The sequence below is a fragment of the Patagioenas fasciata genome, chromosome 2, assembly GCF_037038585.1.
Source record: "Patagioenas fasciata isolate bPatFas1 chromosome 2, bPatFas1.hap1, whole genome shotgun sequence".
Lineage (NCBI taxonomy): Eukaryota > Metazoa > Chordata > Aves > Columbiformes > Columbidae > Patagioenas > Patagioenas fasciata.
Window position 1 is genome coordinate 147,343,506 of NC_092521.1, and position 20,296 is coordinate 147,363,801.

General features: G+C 40.2%; 1 protein-coding gene across 1 annotated transcript in view; it reads right to left on the reverse strand.

Moving 5' to 3' along the window:
* Positions 1–167: 167 nt before the first annotated feature.
* Positions 168–20,296, reverse strand: part of CUBN (cubilin) — a 141,967-nt gene continuing 121,838 nt past the window's right edge. Inside the window, exons 58-67 of the mRNA XM_065831316.2 lie at positions 18,466–18,595; positions 17,321–17,538; positions 7,097–7,302; positions 5,728–5,890; positions 5,038–5,246; positions 4,039–4,186; positions 3,741–3,922; positions 2,359–2,524; positions 878–1,113; positions 168–475 (exon numbers count right to left, since the gene is read on the reverse strand). Of these exons, the coding sequence (XP_065687388.1) occupies positions 368–475; positions 878–1,113; positions 2,359–2,524; positions 3,741–3,922; positions 4,039–4,186; positions 5,038–5,246; positions 5,728–5,890; positions 7,097–7,302; positions 17,321–17,538; positions 18,466–18,595 (1,766 nt within the window). The 3' untranslated portion in view covers positions 168–367. The remainder of the gene's footprint in view (positions 476–877; positions 1,114–2,358; positions 2,525–3,740; positions 3,923–4,038; positions 4,187–5,037; positions 5,247–5,727; positions 5,891–7,096; positions 7,303–17,320; positions 17,539–18,465; positions 18,596–20,296) is intronic.

The following is a 20,296-nucleotide window of genomic DNA, read 5'->3' on the forward strand; positions in this document are numbered from 1 at the left end:
CTATAGAAATAAAGACAACTTGGCATCTTAGGGCCTCGTATCAACTTGTTGTTGAGTATTTTGTCTTTAAGTTTTATCCTGGCTAATTCACTTTTGTAGCATTGAATGTGAAACTTTGTGTGACTATTAAAAATGTTTCAAAATCTAGCAAAAACTCATTTTCACAGTTTGGTAGATAATAGTTTATTTTCAGTACAATGGGAGATCACATATTTTGACTCTAAATTCATAACAGCTACACTTACGGTAATTTTTAAAAGACCTTACCTCAGCTGCAATTATCAGAACCAGATTTCAGACTTACTTTATGATCTAAAGTCTCTTCAGTATAGCAAGGAATGGTAATATAGTTCTCATAAACAGTGTCCTAGGTTGTCCAGCTTAACTGGAATCCTGATGGTAAAGTCACATATTCAGCATGAAATTTTATATAGACTTGATGAGATGTAGCAGTAAATGGAGCAATGTTTGTATCCTGAAATTAAAAACGAGAAAAATGAAAAGCTTTATAGAACATCAAGATTCTTGGGAAAAGCCTGTCAGAGAGTTAAAACCGAGGCACAAATTGGATCACAGACTCGAAGTGACCTCAGGTCTATGCTAGATACTGCTGTTGCACTTCTCTTTCAGGGTATTACAAGTATTTAAATCACAAATACAACTAAATACAGAGTAAAATATCTTGATGATGCCTCCCACTAGATGTCACTGTAAGGTCTGCATTGGAAGGCTTCTAAGGTGCCACAGGAGCCTTATGCCTTTGCTTCCACTCATCTGTCAGGGATTCATGCCAGGACTGGGGAAACAATTCTAAATACCAAACAGTAAAGGTACATTTTAACCACTTATAGGGTGGCAGACATTAGGGAATACATACCATCCCGCAGAATGGCCCGGCTGGGGAGTAGCTGGCATCTGGCCCGTTGTACAGGATCAGGTAGTTGCTATTGCAGTCCCCTGGGTCATCAATGCTGATGAAATCAAAGTTCACTGTGACGATCCGTCCCTTGGGCGCAGTAATGACCCACTCGCAGTCTGTGCTGTTGGAGTAAGTTGCTGGGTAGCTGGGACTAGCAAATGAACCGGTGCTGCCGTATAATGTTCCTCCACATCCTGGAGACAGACACTGTTAATGAGCTTACAAGGCCTTGTTTCACAAGATACTACACGATGTAGTACATTAGTACAGTATTAGTAACAGCATCCTATGGGAAGGAGCTCTGCAGCTTAGCTGCGCGATATGTGAAGGACTGGTTATTTTGGTTTGTTTTGAACCTACCACCTCCTGGCTTTATCTAATGGCCTCTGGTTCTTCTATGGGAAAAGTCAATGAACAGTTGATCACTATTTATCATCTAATATCACTCAATTTTACAGACCTCAGTAGTTTCTTAAGTGGATTAAAAAGTCTCAGCATACCTCATATAGAAGCCATTTTTTATACTGAGCCCTTAGTTATACTGGATTATTTAAAACAGGAGGAGACCAGAACTGTCCACTTTGTTCAATTTGTGTGTTAACTATGGCTTTGTACAGTGGCTGTCAATTTGTTCTCTCTTCATTTCCCAACAACTCTTAGGACTGTGCTAGGACTATTTGACCGTAAGATCTTGTTGCTTGGTACTAAAAGTCAACTCAGAGCCCATATTTTTGTAAGTGAAATTAGGATTGTCTTTTTGTTTGCCCCTGTTCTTCAGGAATACTTTCCTACACTGAACTTTATCTGCCTTTTCATCACCAATTCACTCAATGCTGTAAGTTTATTCTGCTTCTCAGCTGACCATGAGCTTTCCTACCTCCAGTAAGTTAGTGTCTTGAACAAACCGTTACCTGGCTATTCACTGCCATTTCATAAGCCATTTATGAATGTGTCTATGGTATAGTCACTATACAGCATTATAGTCACGTTATTTTCTTGTGGCAAATTTAAGTCTTCTTCAGGCTCAGTAGTGGCTAGATCCTAGAGCACATCACAACTGGACTATTAATGGAGTAGTCTTAAGTCACCACCAGCACCACCACTGCTCTGTGGATCCCAACATAGATGTTCCTTATGTTTTCTGACCTCTCAGTGAAAGAGGTAGATCTTCATCTTAAGTGAACTACATCCTCTGAGGTTGCTGAAGTCAACATTAGAGAGAGGGAATTGCTTCTATCACATAAAATGGGTCTTGCCTCACTAGTCTTCAGGAACAACTGCCTCTCTCCAGTGATTGAACAGGGTGGACTGTGGGTGCTTGAGAAGGTCTTAAGTGTTGATGAGGCAGGGCCCAAACTGAGCAGGCTGAATTACACATTTCTGTATTTTCCTTCTGTGTACAATTGCTGAGTGGAAATCCTTTGTAATTGCAGCCTTACCACTTAATGATGAAGTCCAAGTAATTTCATATCCATCATGAGCCCCCGAAAAATCACTCTTGAAACGAAGGTAGACAACATGATTTTGGGGGAAGATGGGACTAGGCACAGTGTTTCCACAGAACCTGCCAAGTAGTGGTGATTGCACATCACTCCCATTTCTGACCTTCAAGGGAAACAAAAAGCATTGTCAACATTATGTCCCTATGCCAGTTATAGCCCAGTACAGTTATGCAGTGATAGAAGCACAGCACAAACTATGGAGTGACTTGCATGCATGCCATAATTGTCATTTTAATACTGGTATTTTTCCTGCTATATATTATTGATAGAAGGAAAAAGAGACCTTTAACCAGTCTGTCTGAGTTTTGTAAGTAATTGCATAGAACAAGCATCAGAAACAGGTAGCTAAATTTTATCATGTGGTACATGTACTGACTGAAAAAATTACTTGACTAGTAGCTAAGATGTGCTTTTGCAATTCAAGCCCATGTTTTACTTTTCAGAAGAATTGTTAATATTCCCAATGAAAGTATTATTTCTTTACCCTGCAGACAACTCTTCTCCCTGGTCACATTAAGACACAGATCATCTTACATAGCTCAGATTTAATCTGTTTGGGGGTTTTGTTTGTTTTGTTGGTTTTGTTTGATTAATTTGGGGGGAGGGGGAGACGTGTTTGTTTTTTCTTTTTGTCTGAGCTCCAGTAATGCTGGTGCTCAAATCCACTTCTTGAGACAGTAAAGAAGATATGAAAGGAGAACTAAATAATGATCCTGCTACAGACATCTGACTTTAGTCATCTGACCAGTGAATAGGGAGACCTTCAAGAATTGTGAAAGGACAGAGTGAAGACTGTGTAGGAGCTTTTATTGACACAAAGTACCTGTGCAAGCATCCTACACCTGTTAGTAGAGCTGCCTTTTTTGGTTTGGGGGGGTTGTTGTTTTTGGGGTGTTTTTTTGTTTGTTTGGTTTGTTGAGGTTTTCTTTTTGTTGTTTTTAAGAAAAAAATGCTTTTTTAGAAAAAAAAAATTAAGAAAAATGTCAAGCAGATGGCATCTTCCTACTCCTGGAATGAAAGCACTCAGATTTATGGCTTTCTGTTCATGCACAGATGTTAATATCAGATGAAAATTATCCTGTTTTCAAGAGCAAGGTAAAGATAAGTTAGCTGATAATGAAACTATGTATTCATTGGTTTTGGACTTACTGTAGTGTGTGTTTAACCTCTTACTATAACATCCAAGTACCTTTCATCATAAAACTATAGCAATAAATTAGTCCTCAAGGTCAGTTCAACTCGAACTTGATCCAGCCTTATTAATATCTTTTAAATAGATTTTGACACAGGCCCCCAAAATATGTATACTTGCTTGATACCTCTAGGAAATCACGAGAACACTGGATGCTGTCCTCCAAACTGAAAGCATGGAAAAAGAGAGAAATTGTATGATTTCGTGGAGCTCGTAGAATGATAGAACAGTCCATATTATTGGGGTGACGACCAGGCCAGCCGGGGCTCTTCAGGTAACCAAATGGCTGGTTATACTCTCTGCTGCAACCTTGCAACAGAAAAGCAGAAACACGTAAGCACTGCAGATCTCTGTATTGCTTTTCACTGTAAGGAATCAACAAAAAGAATGGCAGGTAGATTGTTTTCACATTTCTTCAAGCTTACCTGTAGCTTGATAGGTAAATCTGACTCCGTTATTAATCATATATTCATCTGATTTGAAAGTCACAATGGCAGTGCGATCATAAGAATAAAATTCAGGGACTGGAAAAGTTTCAGTGCCACAGAATCTGTGAACTGATCCTTGGCTGTGCTGAAATTCAATACATGCCAAAAGTTACTTCTACTTAGTGATATAATTCAGTTTTCTATGTACAGAACTTGAGGTGAACAGAGCTCTCAGCACTTTCTATACCAGTTATGCAATCACTTTTTAAAGTTCTCTTGAAAATCACTTAATAATGTCTCAAATTTTTCTGTTCAATTATTATGAGAAATAAATAAAATGTAACAGGTATTTTTATGCCAAAATAAGAAACAATGAAAGAAGGTTTAGAGTGATGTAACACAAGGGACATAAACAGTTGTGGTTGTTTTCTGCTTGTTTGATTTGGTTTGCTTTTGTGGATTTTTGTTTTGTTTTGTTTTTTGGGGGGGTTGTATTGGGGGGGGGCTTGTTTTGTTCTTTTGTTCATTTGGTTGTTGTTGGGGTTTTTTTGGTTGTTGTGTTTTCAGTTGGTTTTGTGTTTGTTTGGTTGATTGTTTTTTTTTTTTTCCTGGTGCTTTCTACAAAAACTCTTCTTGGCACGAATATTTATTTTTATTATGGTTCTCAGGAGGGAGGAAGTATAATTAGTTTATGAAAACTTGCTGTTGGGCAGTATTTTCAGTGTGTTAAGCTTGGCAGCTCTGTTACTTGGTGCAACTGTGAAAAATTGTCTAACAATTACCAGGTCTAATTCAATGTGTTTATAATGCGCTTCCATGAAGTCTGTGTACCAGGTAACACACCTTAAGGGGAACACAGTGCATAATGCTTTGAATGTGCCCCTCACACAGAGTCATCAACTAATCTACTACCAAATGTTGGGCTTCTCCTCTCTTTAGAAGGGGTGAAGGGAGCTGAGTGTGAATGGGGAATGCAATCAACTGTGAATTTCTTACTGTTGGCGAGTCCTGGAGCTCTAGGTAGTTTTGAGAGCAGTCCTGGCTGGCATGGAGGTGGAAGGTCTCTACCACCACCCTGACATAGTGCTGTGGTGGGGCATCAATGACCCAAGTGCAGAGAGTAAATGGTGGATATTCATTCGGGAAGTTAGGAGATGTTGCAGTCAGGGATGTGGAAGTTGCATTATATATTCCTCCACACAGTCCTGTGTAAAATAGTAATAAATGCATCACGGAGTGAAAACCTTTCCAACTGGAGAAAAATATTTCTTGAGAGAACCTCCACTGGACAATATACTTTTGTATTTACTTGTGACTCACTAGAGGAAAAAAGAGTAAGTAAAATACATGCTAATGCTGTGTCAATGTATGTTGTAAAACTCAAAGAAATGTTTGTTGCCCATAACATCAGAGTATTTGTTAACAGTGTATGTAGAGTGTTCCCTGTTTTGCCCCACAGACTGACAGCTACCCCGCAACCAGCCAGGACCGATGCAAACTGCACAGGGGTGTAGCAGGGTTGCTTTTAGCTCACTTGTAGATGCTCCATAGAACTGTACTAGGGACTGTATTTGCACCTTTCCAGGCTCTATATCTAGAACAAATTTTTGTGATTTATTATTTAAATATGTATTGCCACAAAATACTCACAATAATATATATGCATACATGTATATATATACTTACGATCCACTGTGGTGTAGGTCACATTGAAACCCTCCCTTTCCACAGAATTATCTGTGACAAATTTCACAGTCAGTGAGTTACGGGTAGAAAGAAAAGGAGCTGGCACCGTAGATCCACAGAACGTGCCAGCTAAATTGGCGTTTTCATTATCTCCGTCATAAAGCTGAAAGAAGAAAAGCATATAAACCACTAATAGTTTAGGCACAACAATAAATAGAAATAAAGTTCTCTGATCCCTCCTGACATTACAATTTCTCTTACTTGAAAGCACAGTAGGTGCTCTTGTGCTTTAATAGGATTTTCTTGATGACTATAATTATTCACTGCCATATTAACTAATTCTCCTGCACAGTGTAAATCTCATTACTGAACATTCTGGTCCCGTCTCAGCAAATCTATCAAAAATTTATTCTATTTGAATTTAGCATTCTGGTTTTGGTTTTATACATAATCTCAAAGTGTTTTGCAATGAGAAAGGTTGATTTGATTCACCAAAATGTAGAATTCTTTCCTAGTTTCATTGAGCAACTCTAACACTCAACAGAATTTAAAACACTTCTTGGTGGATCTTCTTTAGCAGCATTCTGCTGTTCTATGTTTTGTATGCTCATCTCCAAGAAAACAGATTTCACAGGCGAGGATTTAGCCTCAAGATTGATTTATTCAAAATTTTATAAATTAAAGTCTTTTCAAGCAGTTTTGTATGGTAATTGTGGGACTGTGATGGGTCCTTGGATTCCCTGACGGAGGGCATGGGAACAGAAATTAGCCTTGAAGATATTAATGCCTACCCACGAGAAAGATGGGAGTAAAGGAGTATCCGGAGATGTTAGGGATGTATCCGTGAGAGAGAAGGGAGTAAAAGAGTAACATTGATGATAGCAAAACTAGCCAATGAGATGTTACTGCTGTAACTTGTAACCAATAGTGAAGAGACACATGAATTGGTAAAACTGTATAAAAATGCACTTGTGGCAATAAATGGCATCTACTACTTTCATCCTGGAAGAACTTGGTCTATGTCATTTGTCTGTCTCAACTGCAACAGGTAATGAATCTGCATGTTTACTTTCAAATTGCTTGGATTTTGTTTTGTTTCTATGGTGCGAAATAAATACTCTTTTATATAGACAGTCTTAAGAACAGAAGTGTGTCCCCACAGCAATGTTAAAACTCTCATTGCTTTCCAAAAAAAGGCAGGATGTCATCTGGAGTAGCAATTTAACCCACTGAAAAACCCCTGTAATTATATTAAGTAATTTAATTTTTTCATAAGACCGTTTTCTATTAATTAAGTTTTAGCCTCATGGAGAGGATAATAGATTGTATCTCACTGATATTTCCCTGTTAAAATATGCGGCTATCTTACTTTGACATAATCGTATCGGCAAGTCCGAGCAGACTGTGCTTCGAGCCCAAATGAAGTGAAGGTGAGGTTGATCAGTTTGTTCACAGGTGCAGTAATGATCCACACACAGTCCAGATTTTTCTCATATCTTCTGGTCACATTGGAGACTGGAGAGCCAAAGCTATAAGCTGAATTTGTCAGGTAACCACCACAGCCATTCTGAGGTCCTGTTGAAGAAGCACAGGCTTTTTAAAAGCAATTCCTGGAATTTATTTGATCTTCAGCTCCTTAATGTCAAGTCAGCAGCTTTTTTCTGTGCTACAGAATTTTACTGTCCTGTCTCACAAAGAAAGTCTGAATGATTAAAAGGCTTTCAACACAAACAGCATTAAACAGATACAAATCACAATTAGGTTTGGTACAGTGAATTAAGAAAGATTCATGTCTTCTGTTGAATATAAAATCAGCATCCACTTTCAAAATGAAGCAACAGATTTTCTAAAAGGGACAGAAATGAAACAGAGGAATAATGGTTAGAAGGCCTTGTAGTGTAATTCTTATCTGCTAGTAGGAGTACTTGGACAGTAGAGGGCACTGCGTTGTTGACTTTGAAAATCTAGTTAAAAATGAAGTCATTTTGGCAATATGGCCTTGCTCTGGGGGAACTGAATTTGGCAGCCTGATGCTGGGACACAGACTCATATTCAGGAATCTGGCTAAAAGGGACTCACTTCTGGAACCATTTTGTGTGGTGGGAACCCCTCTGAAGAGCTGGCTGCTTTTCATTTGGATCCCACTTACAGAGCTAAGTCCCTTACTGTGATAATTTGAACCCTGTGATGTTTTTGGTCACATTGAAAGAAACTAGTTTTGGAGAAAAGCAGTATCAGAAGTCCAGGACCATCTTATTGCATCTAATTACAAACAAGCAGAAAATACAGACTATCTGAAGGGAATTTTTTTTTACTTCTCTCTCTCCCTTTTTTTTTTTTTTAATAGTTTGATTTCCAGAGATAGGACTGAAATCTGATCAATTTGCTGACTTTATGCTTCCTTCCCTGATCTTTATGGTGTTTCCTGAACACTTATTTAACTCAGGAATTCAAATGAAGTATGGTCCATACTCTTGCTTTTGAGTCCGAGAAAGAGATCTTGTAAACTGCACAGAGCAAGGCGGTAACTGCAAGCAGCCTGTTGTCTCCCACAGTGAATCCTTTTAGGATAATTAGATAATAAAGAAGCTAAAGCTGTGGCTAAGCAACATGAAGCGAGTTTCAGAATGTGTTGTGTGTGTATAAAATATTCCTGTCTGGCTGACATACAGTGACTTAACCTTGACACACTGATATATTTCCAGTGATACAAAACTGCACCCGCCTTGAGCTACAGCATTACAAAAGATCACTCTGGTGAAAAATCAGCATCCAAGTATCAGAATTGCGTCAGTAACCCGGGGTTGGAGACAGCCCCATCTTGCAAGACTGTAATGGTTAAACCAGAGTGACTAAGGCTAAATGTCGTCTTGCTCCAGTAACCCAAGCCGGAAAAACCCCACCCTAAAGAAGTTTGCTTGAAACGAAAATCTTAATAACATGAGATTTAAGCTTTTTCTGTAACTAAAAATTAACAGAAGAAACTTATTGCAAAGTGAAAAAGTCAGGATTTAATCGACTCTAGTCCAGTTTTGTGGGCTGTTAATGAAGTCAGAAATTTGGAAAAGTGTTAGCGTTCATTCCAGTGCTGCTGCAGAAGCCGAGAACAACAGTGGGGGAAATGTTAGAAATAAATCACGTTCTTACAAATAGCCTAGGGAGGAGGAAAATGTCAGACAGGAGGGTGCCTGGCCCCTCAGAGTGCTGTTTCGCTATATTTTTCTCTGGGTTCACCATTCTGCATGACTTACTCAGTCCCATTGAAACAATCACATTGGAGCCATTCCCTGCTCAGCATTTTGGACACTGTCTACTAAATGTAACATTAAGCAGATAATAATTTGGCATAGACCATAGCGCAACCACCCAGCCCTGCAATACTGAATCTGGAGTGACATATGGGTCAGACACCTCGTGAAGCTCCTTCAACCCCCCCAGGCTTAGAGTTGCAGAGATGCCAGTGAGAGCATTGCAACAGGAATCGGAGAATTGCCACAGAGCTATGCAACAGGAAAGCTCTCAGTGCAGATGGATATCAAACATCTGGGCCTTTGCAATGATGCACTTCACTGCTAGCTCTGCAGCTATAAAGACAGCTCAGATGACACAAAATACAGATGTGGGTAACCTGTGTATGTACGGCACACGAAATGGACCTGACAGAGGGAGAAACAGGCCAAATCCTCATTATCCGAAAACTAATTCTAGCTAGCATAGCCAGTAATAGCATCTAACAGGAGATAAATAACTAAAAGTATGATTTACAGTTAATAAAGATGAGGTTTCATCATTGGCTTTCACAATGCTTAGCCTGCTCAGCTGGGGTTGAGTCAAATGCTTGCAGGACAGCGTGTTATAAATAATGGTGAGACTGGAAGCCAACCAGATATCGAGTAGACCTGCATCAAGCCAAATAAAGAGCAGCCCTTGTTGAAAAATCCATCTATCCTGGTGTTTTTCAGTACTGATCGACATTACATCTGACTGCAGCCACTAAAATTTACAGACTAATGAAGCTGTGTACAGTGAGGGAACACCCACAAGTAAATGGAGAACCAACTGCTTAACAGGCGGGAACTCACACTTATAGGAACACTAATTGAATGGCATTTTAGCCAGGACACAGCTCATCATTTAAAAAAAAAAATCATCACCACTTCTAAATAAGCCAAATAGTAGCCATCCAGCCTGCTGGTGGTCGTTGATGGAATGATATTCAGTGCTGTCAAATACAGCCAGAAGAAAAAACGTAGCTAAAATTTAGGCAAAATCTGGGACTGAGAAGTCTGCTAATTTATAGAGTAGACTCTTAGCTATTAAAATCTAAACTTGATAAAAATAATAAGAAATGTAACATAAAACAATTTGTGGGCAGATAGGCCAACTGCATGGCTGACTCTCTTCTGGTTTCTTATTTAGAATAAAAATCGTAAGGTCATCATAAATCAGATTGCAGTCTTGTCCTCCTCATAAACAGCTTGCCAGAGAACACAAATTATCAAAAGAACTAGGGCACACACTGTCATCACTAATTGCTTTTGATGGGAAGCATTAACGAAACTAAAAGGCTGAAGGACCATTCAGAAAAGAAGAAATTGAAGGTTCCCTGTGGCAAATAAAAATAATTACAGCAGAGAACAAGCAAATGTTTCACAGTTAAGATTTATATCCTCTAGATATGGAATGAAGATGAAGATGAGTCTTTGAAGCTGCCTGCCTTTGAAACACAGCCAGGGGTACAGTTCATTTATACTGGTATGGGTGCAATAAAAGAGAGCCTACCGAGTAATTTTAAATCTATCAGAAACAACAAAACCAATGACATTTCAAACCATAACAAACTAATCTTGCTGCTCTTCCCTTCTTACTAAATGGGCACCACAAATGTCTACTAGAAGGCAGCAAAGTTCAAATAACTGTTCCAGTTCTGCTTGAACAGTAATGAAAGTCCTCTCCCATATTTCTGAATTGTATTTGGTCTCACCTAGAAGCATCCCTGGGAACTCCAGGCTTCTCACTGATCTGAACTAAAAATTGGAGTAAGCAAAAATTTACTCTGCCAAGACTAATGTTCTTTCCTGATGGATCTTTTTTTTCCAGTGCAGAGGAGGCTAATTGTGGCTGTAATAATTAGCTCATAGGTTGGTTGGTTCATGGCTTCACACAGTAAGGCTCAGAAGGACACAGAGTTGGAGGGAGGAATTGTGCTGTTGTGCTTTGTTTCATGGCTGATACTGTAGGTTGGGAAACCTTCACAAGCTGAGCTGAGCTGTTCCCGTGTTTGGCAATCACTGCACAGACATTGTGATTTCAGCGCCAGCCCCAACCACAGGGCCTGAAACATTTCAGGAGGGAACTTCCAAAGGCCAGGACTCTTTTTAGTCCTTAGTCCAGCTGTTAGGCAGAAGGGTTTTTTTGGCTGGTCTGATGGCCTGGCAATGGTACCAGCAGTGACATTTAGGACTGTAGAGCCTCAGTCTCCTGCTTTAGCAGGATTTCACAAGTACAGTCAGGCAAAGTTCATGTTCTTGAGTTTTAAGACTATTGGCTGATCCCAAATGTGACAGTCCAGACGTGTGCTGTGCCAAGCCTGCCCCAGTTCTGCAGAACTGTGATGTGTGTCCATCCTGTCCATCTCTTTGATACTTGTTTGGGAGACTAGAAGCAGACATGCAGCCCAGCCTCATTCTAAGCCTTTCTAATACTGCATTAAAGTACTTGTTGGCATAACAGCCACCCAGGTCCCTGCAGGTCTCTCTTGCAACCTGAATCAGGAATGCCTCCTCACCCTTTGTTTATATGCACCAGAGTACAGATTTTCAACTGAAGAAGTCATTAACTTCAGACAAACTAAGACAATTCATGCCAGCAGAGAGTTCATCCACAGCTGTGTGAAGTGCCTTTCATCTGAATTGGCTTTTAGTCACTTAGGCATGACAAACTTATATTTTATCACTGTGTCTGAAAATAATTTTTTACCTATTTTTTCAGATCAGTCAGAAATGTCTTATTTAAATGTCTACCTCTCTTCTTGTCGATCCAATTTTAGTATGCAAACCACTTCTATTTATTTTGCTTTGGGAGAAGAAATGTCACAGACATTAAACAACTGACATTTCTGAGAGGCATTTGTAGACTACCCCTTAGCTCAACAGTTGTATTCTTTTCAGAGATATTTAAGAGATTTACTTCAACACTGCAAGTGCTTTCTAAATTTAATCAGATTTCAAGCTGATGCATATTTTTATATTTAAGCCCCAAAATACATTTAGAAACAGACTTAAGAACATGTATTCTATGCTCCTTATGGATGTTCTTGTTTTCATAGTCTATAATAAGATCAAGACAAGATATTATTAGCCACAATTCATTCATTACTTTGACTAAGCTAATAATAATAAGCCATGACAATGTAATGAATCCGAAATGTGTCATATTAACGTGTAATACATTTGTTGAAAAATCGTGTGAACCAAAAACCCAAAGAAATTTTTACAGGAAGACTTGAGAATTTCAGGCAATGTGTTTCTCAGCTAGACCCCCTGCAGCACCAGTTCTAAGTTCAGGTTGGATATCCTCAGGTTCTAACCTGGAAATTGGTCCTAATGGGCTGTGAAATCTCTGCCAGGTACTGCTGCTTTTCCAAAGGCATGAGAAGATGCAACAGCATTTTCGTGCCACAGTCACAGATACGTTCTTCTAAGAACTTTTTTGTTGGACGGAGCAAAATTTACAGGAAACCTGAGATTCAGCTGCGCCAGGTCCTTTCCCAGCTAACAGGCTGTAACTGCTGTTGTCAGTGCAGGTGCCTGGTGCCTCCTACAGCAAGTGCTACATTATTTACATTATTTACATAAAGCAGTGCAATTAATTACTGCTGGTGGTTTAAGAATTTAGAAACGACTCACAAAAGAACACCTAACCCTGATCTGTGCAATAAAATAACCAAACCAATATTTTACAACTTATATTGCCCATTCAGAATTGTGGGTTTTTTTTTCAGTAATTCTGAACAATAAAAAAAAAAACCCAAACCAAACCGAAACACACACTGCTGAAAATTTGCACCTAGAAATAGAAGACAGAGTGAGCTGAGGTTTCAGTTTGCAGGGCAGAACTGGTTTAGAAGTATATTAAGCATTTTTTTTGTTGATAAATAAAATAGGATAAAAATGCTGTGAAAATTCTACTGGATCCATTTTTAAAAGTACACTTTAATTTCATTAAGGGAAAGCATAAGAATAAATCCATTAGTGATAGGCACTTAGTGAATTGTATTCCAAACAGGAAATGAGTAATTCAATACGCAGCTAATAGAATAAAGGGAGACAGGTAACTCCGGGTGATTTATCAGTAAGTTACAGATCATTTTGTCAGGAAGAAAAGCATATAGATTATAATCTGTTATATACATACTAGATTATTTACGTAAAGTACCTATTAATGCATTTTTCTGCAATATCAGAGAAGATTCCTTTTTCCAGCTATTTTTCTTCTACACTGTGCTCGCTCATGTTCTTTTTCTCCTATGTAAAATGATTAATTTTCTTTCAATACAACTGTTCATTTGAATAAAAAGGATGGAGGGACCCTTGAGGGAAAAACTGGGCAAACTGAGGACAACGCAGAAGACGGTGTTTAAGGACTTCACATTCCAACAGCCTAATGGTTGCCAAAGGTTTTGGAGGCATTTCTTCTCCCTTAGAGTCTACAGCACGTTTCCTCATTGTTGCAGCCCTATTCTTCTTGCGTGTCGATATCTTTCTGGTTTTCCTCATCTTGTGTTAAAATCGTAATCTCTCTGTGACACCAGATCATTGCCTTATTCTGCCTGGGCAAGTGGAATCGTGGCCCATGAGCTTGTGATGCAAACAAGGGGTAGCACTGGTGTTAATGCTGTGCACCCTACTGCTCTTTCACAATGTATAAATGTGAATTTCTACTGCACGCTCACAAGAGATAGTATAAAAAAAAGGAGAGGGGAAAAGTTGGCTACAGCTTGAAGTCAAACAGGATTTAGGGCTGTAGAGAAAAAGCAAGCAATCTTCCTGCCCTCCTCCATCCCACCTTCCTCATTGTCCCAACTCCATTTCAGTTTTGCCTGGATTATGTCAAAAAAAGCACAGTAAGAGCTTTCTGACTCAACCCACTTATCTAACCATGTGTAGCACTGCTTGTAAATTCATGTGACTTCCTCAGACCGCCCCACAAGCAGACCTGCCTTTCAGAAAACCCCTGGATCCTTCTCTGATGGTTTAGAATGTGGTATGTTTTTCATTACTGAGACAATGGAGCTACATACACGAGCAAGGAGAGCTGCCAAGCAGAAATAATGTTCTATAAGGTCACTGCTACATCTCCCAACAGGGTTTGCTGAGTCTTTAAAAACAGGAAAAAAATCCAAACCCTTATATGTCTTCTCAGCCTTTGTATCCTAAGCCTCAGAGGGATCACAAATTGGGGTGAGAGGGTCACCCCACTGCTGGATGGGAATAGGCAGAAGCTCCACTTATCACCAAAGTACAAAGTCCCTGCTGTCACAGCAGGGGTGGCAGAAGTATGTGCAGGCTCTGGCCCTGCCACCCAGGGTCAGCTGGAAAGCTCAGATCTCCCCTTAGAGCGAGAGACATAATCAGGAGATCCTTGGACGAGTCAGGAGCTCGGTACACACAGACCTCATTCTTTGGGGAGAGATCTTAGCTTTCCTTCCTTCACAGAGACATCTCATGTAACCAAATGCCTTAAGCTGGTATTGATTTATCTTGTCTCATCCTTCTATTGATTGTGTAGAGGAGTGCACGCTTGCTGTGAAAAGAAGGTATAATTCTCATTTTACAAACTGAAAACAAAGGCAGGAAAAAGGTCAGTGGTAACTAAGGTAAGAGGAGTCTGTCTTTCCACAAATCTAACATTTGGAGCAGGCTGGGATCTTTCAGTCAGCCCAGTTCACCAGCTTGGCCTGAGAGCACATCCAGTGATTCCAAAAATAAGGCTGATAAGTATCCAAACTTAGCAGCAGAGATAGTGAAATTATAAACCCTCTGAACTGCACCGAGGGCCGTATGATCCCGTCGCAAATGCACCATATCACAGAGTCAGTTATGACAAAGAACGCAGCTTATGAAATGTGCACTTCACAACATACTGCACAGTGTGTGGAGTAGCACAGTGAAATAAGACATTTGACAAAACAGGTGAAATGTCACCGTACTGTCAAATTAATACTATTTCATACTTTCTGTTAGTATCCCTTTTCTAACTAGGGGGGACCTTCAATATTCTAGTGGGTGCAGGATCAGTGATGCAAACAAGTTGTTTTAATTAGGGCATTTTTTTCTACAGAAATTCCAGGGTTTGACTCTTTGAATGCCTGGATACTGTCAGTCTTGCTAAGGTGTTGTGAGTTTCCTACTTCATTTTCTCTCTTCCCTCCCACTGCAATGGTTATCAGATGGACTCCCTTCTAATAAAATTCCCAAGAGAGAAAGAACAGATAACCCTGGATTTTGACAGTACCACTGAGGGAAGCCTAATTAGGAAAGAAACTGGAAGACCTTGTGAGGAAAGGAAATAGTTTAGTTTGCTACAAATGGGTGTACTGTTTCTGCTTGCTTCTTTCCAATACAGAATCAGGGTCACTCACAACATTAAAAAGAGAGCAATAATTACATTATCCAGTTGTGTTTCCCTAGGGTAACTACAGAATAATGAGCTCATTGCCATCCAACAGAGAATGAGGCTTCTTGTTTCTCTACAGATACTGTCTTCCTTATCCAAGAGATTTATCATTATTAATTGTCATCTGATTGCATTTGCACTCTTACAAAACCACATGGATTTTATCTATTGACAGACACGAGGGAGCTTCTCTAAAGCACCATTCAGAATAAAAGGCTTTTAGATCTTCATGGTTTTATTTTCTATCATTTGAAGCAGAATCTCAGACCTCATAGTACAAAGATGTGTCACAGATTTTCCTGGCTCTACTTTTTAGACAAGTCAAGCTGGAAACAGTTATAAGACTGTGACTCATGTTTTCCTTTTATAATACCCTTTTCTACTTTTTGGGCATTCTGTACTAGCATGGGACTGTCAGGATCCTTCCTAATGGCTGTGTGGTTTAGTCCCTGTGGCTTCCTTCCCACAGCAGAGAAAGCAGACCTGCCATTAAGCATTTCACCACCATGTGCCCTTCATCACACAACCCACATCTCCGCATGCCCATCTTTTCCAACTTGCAACTCCATTGCTCCTGAATAACTCCTGCAACTTCACAACCTCCCTTTCCTGGGGACCCTGCAGGAATGTCCCTCCAAATCTTAGCCTAAGAGATGTCACAGTTTATTTATAAAAGGCTTTGCCTCAATCTAGGAAATTATCAGGCATGATACTGACTTGAAGAGCTTGGCTTGTGTTCTGTTATGTGCTTAAGCAGAATCCTGGCAAGTTGCAGAAATAAATCTGAAGTCAGTGGCTAAAGAAATTGGCTGTATGCCAACAGGAAGAGCAACAGCTAGGAGAGTTCCTGATGATCTCAGCCTGGAAACAGGAACCCAGGCTGCGGGGGATCTCTGACAGCTGGTACCTAACGGTTTAAGGACAGCAACACGTGAAGCAACATTATGTTACTTGAAATAACAGTCAACAAGAATGGTCTTAAAGATTCTTGTAGCAATTACTTAGAGTGAAGCAAAAGAAGAGTTAATAATAGTAATGACCGTGAGGTTCTGTGGGAATATTTGTATTGGCAAAGCCCATAGAACCAGTTATTTTCCTAATCTGTAAATACTTTCGCAGATTGTCTCAAATGAGAAAGTCACTGGCTAGGGGTTGGGAGGGGATTCAATGACTCAGCAGAAGACTATGTTTGTTCTGCCACAAAGGCCTTTCATTCTGAACTGAGTGCCAGCTTTGTAAACGGACAATTACTTCTTTTTAGATCACAAAAACATTGAATTAATTACACAGGGAACTAGTAGGGATGACATGAAAGCAATTTACATGTAATAATCATTTGTTATAATCTCTAAACAATTCAGATGTTACAAAATGGTAAAAAATTACTTTTACAGCTTGATCTTAAAAACAGACTACTGAGTTTAAAGCTTTTTTAAGGCAGTAATCAAGCTGTGCCCCTGACTCTTGTGTCCATCAAATCATTAAACAGCCAGTAGCTTCTCACTACAATGCCATTTATGTTGTGGCCAGCTAACCAGACTGATGCACAAAATCTGCAGAGCTCAGCACAGTGGTCCCTGAGGGAAATGCCCATCTTAACTTATCTTAACAGTTTAGTTTTTAAAAAGGTGAGCAGTGAACTGCGAAGAACTAGAAATGGAGAATGAGTGGAAAGGAGGCATCTTTAGGGCACCACCAGCATTTGACTACAAGAGTTCTCAAGTATTGCCAAATTTCATCCAAAAGAGATGCCCATAAGTGTAAGGTAAATAACCTTAGTTCAGTCAGTTTTGACAAAATCAGAAACTCTTTTCTGCTTCCAGCACCCCTAGTGAGTGAGACCATAACTGCTTCTCCTCAGAGGAAATTACTTACTAGCAGATTCTTGGGGTTACGAGTCTGGTCATAGTCTTACCTAATGTCTCCCTGAAAGATGCTTTCCATCCCCTGTCTGCTCCAAAGAAGTCAGTAGTAAACACCAGGAACAAGTTATTACTGGAGCTCTTAATATTCGGAGGTAGTTCTGCACCACAGAATTTCCCAAGGAGAGGAGCGTGGGTGTCTGAGCCATCATATACAGCCACATAATCCTTGTAGCAGGAGGGAGATATTTCAAGCTCGAAGCTGTTGAATCTGTAAAATACAGTGGGAGCGTTAGGTACTATATTTTCATTTCTATTCCAGTGTTATGCATGTTTTTAGTGCTTGACGAGAGGTCCAAACAATAGCAATAGCGACAGCCATACACAGACAGATACTACGGAACATTTCACTTAAGGAACAAGCGAGCAGCACTATTAATTGCATGGCAAAACCCTCCAGCAAATAGCGAACCTCACCACTTGGGCCTCCGGCAAGGCAAGCTGTCAGCACACCTTGGCTTTCTGGGAGGCAGCAGATCCCCCTGTGCAAACACACCCACTCTCACTTGTGCAAATTGCTCAGCCTGCAATTTCCTTGGGCACGTGAGGGGCATACAAAATGCAGGCCCAGATTGCAGACCAGCTGGGTCTTCGGCTTCACTGCGAAATGTTCTCTTAATTCACAATCAGCATATATGTGATGGAAGAATGTATCCATCTTTTCATTTCTCAGTGCCAAGATCTTGTGGCAGCCATACCCCTCTTTAAGGCAAGGCAGCACACACTCAGAAGTCCACTCTTTCTGGACAGGTATTATTACTTGGGGTGTAAAGTGAGTACCAGCCTTCTAAAAAAATTACTCTTTTCTTATATCAACTCACAGAAGTTTCAGAACCCCTCCAAGGCTGACAGCATTTAACTAAAAGCATCAGCTGTGTTTTTACAATTTCTTAGTCCTTTTGGTGACCAAAGCAGGAAGTCAAAATTGTGGTGATGTTTTGCAAACAACAAGTTACAGAGAAAGATGTAAGGGAGCCTGAGGCTGATAAAGGTGGCTTCAGTAGCCATTTCTCATTTTAGTTCAGCTTTCCCCTTGGAAAAGGAAAGACAGGGAGAACATTGTCAATAAATGCTGTCTTTAACTGGGTTCAGAAAACAACCTGTCCCCTTGATGACAAGTTGAACTTGGATTACATACTTGAGGGCCACTACTTTGCCATTTCCGACTGTGATGTAATATGAGCAGTTCATGTTGTTGTGGTAATCAAGGACTGAATGGGCTGGACTGCTTATAACACCAACAGGGCCACTGAAGATGCCACCACAAGCTGCACGGAAAACAGAAAAAAAGAGTTATTAGTGTCTGAATACTAGCTTGGTCCTAATTCTCCTATTTCTTGCAGGAGTTTAACCATAAGGAAAGAAAAGCCCTTGATAAATAGGAGCAGTCTTCACTGTCATGCCTAGAACCATTAAATGTAGAGATGTCCATCATGTTGTGGTCTGCAGTGGAAGATTAGTTAGTATTGAAACAATAGGCTGTTTCTAGTTCATACCAAATGTCAATGGCTCTGCGTTTGTTCAAAGATCGAGCCTGATTTCAAGTGTGCTGCAGTAGGAGCAGGGAGCAGCGGGATGGAGTGGGTGCCCCATGCAGCAGTGTGAGCACGGTGTGTCTGGAGGAGCTCTGCACCAATTCTAGTTTGCCTAGAGAAACCTGGTTGATGTGTGTGCAAAGACATTCCCTCATCCAACTCCTGGCCCCATGGAAGCCTCTGAAAGCTTGGCAGTGACACAAAAGCAGCCACAATTCCACACATAGTCCTGCCCCTGGCTTTTCAGGAATAACTGTACACAGAGCCTCATCATTTCTCCACTCCGGCAGGGCTGGGGCATTACTGTAGCATTTGTTCCGTGCAGAAATTCAGAGAGGAGTCCCCAGGTATCACTAACCCTGGGGACTGTTCCCCACTTCAACTTGTGCTGGGATGTGCCAGCAGTGGGGGTGGCTGAGTTGGAGAGCTGTGTCCTCGCTCTCTGGCTGAGGGAACAGTCAAATTCTACAGCTGAGAACTAAAGGCACTGCTTGACTTCTCAGGGTTTCACACCATGGGTGCTGATGAGGCCAGTGTGTGGCTAATGTTTGTTCCAGCTTCAGTGTGTGAGGGAACAAAAGCTATTATAAAAGCAACTCTAATCACCATTGTTAGCTTCCGCCTTTATTTTATGATCTTAACTTGGAAAAAAAACCAAAACCAAACAAATAATAAAAAAACCCAACAAAACCAACAAAAACAAGAAAACCCCAAACGTTTCTCTGCATCCTGTTGATAAATGGCTCAAAGCCACATGCAGCATTTCATGTTTTGAAGGACATGGCATTGCCCAGGCCACCACTTTAACAAAGGCAGTGCCATACAGTGTGCTGCTGGACACAGAACGAACCCCTGGCTCCTCAGCTGGTGGCCTGGAGCACTGGCAGATAAAGGACAGGAGCCAGGAGGATAAAGAATGAGCATTATTCTACAATAGGAGGAGGAAGCCTTTTTTTTCTTTTTTCAGCAAACAGCACAACTAAAGGAAAGAGGAATGTTAATTGCCAGAATCTGCTTTGTATACAGCAACAAGCTAATAAGGCTGCGGTCATCTTTCTCAAATGTCAGAAGTCAGATAGCAGCAACTGACTTGAGGGAGTTATGAAGGTCTTTTCCATGAGTAACTGCACATTGTCATTTCTCAGTGCCGTTCCCTCTGTCTTATCTGTATCAGGCCATTCATTTTATATGAAGAATTTGGCCTTATGCTTTTTGCTGTGGCTTTGAACATGAGGAATGTATTAAGACAAATACCAAAGTTAAGAACTCACATTTTCTCTGAGGTTAGAAAATGAAATAGCTTTCAAAAGTCAATGTACTGTCTTTACCAGTTAAACCCAGAAAATATTAAAATTGGTTTTGAAAATAAAATTAATCTTTTTGGATATTTATATTTGTGCAGATGTAAATTCTAAACTCAGTTGGAAACTTCTT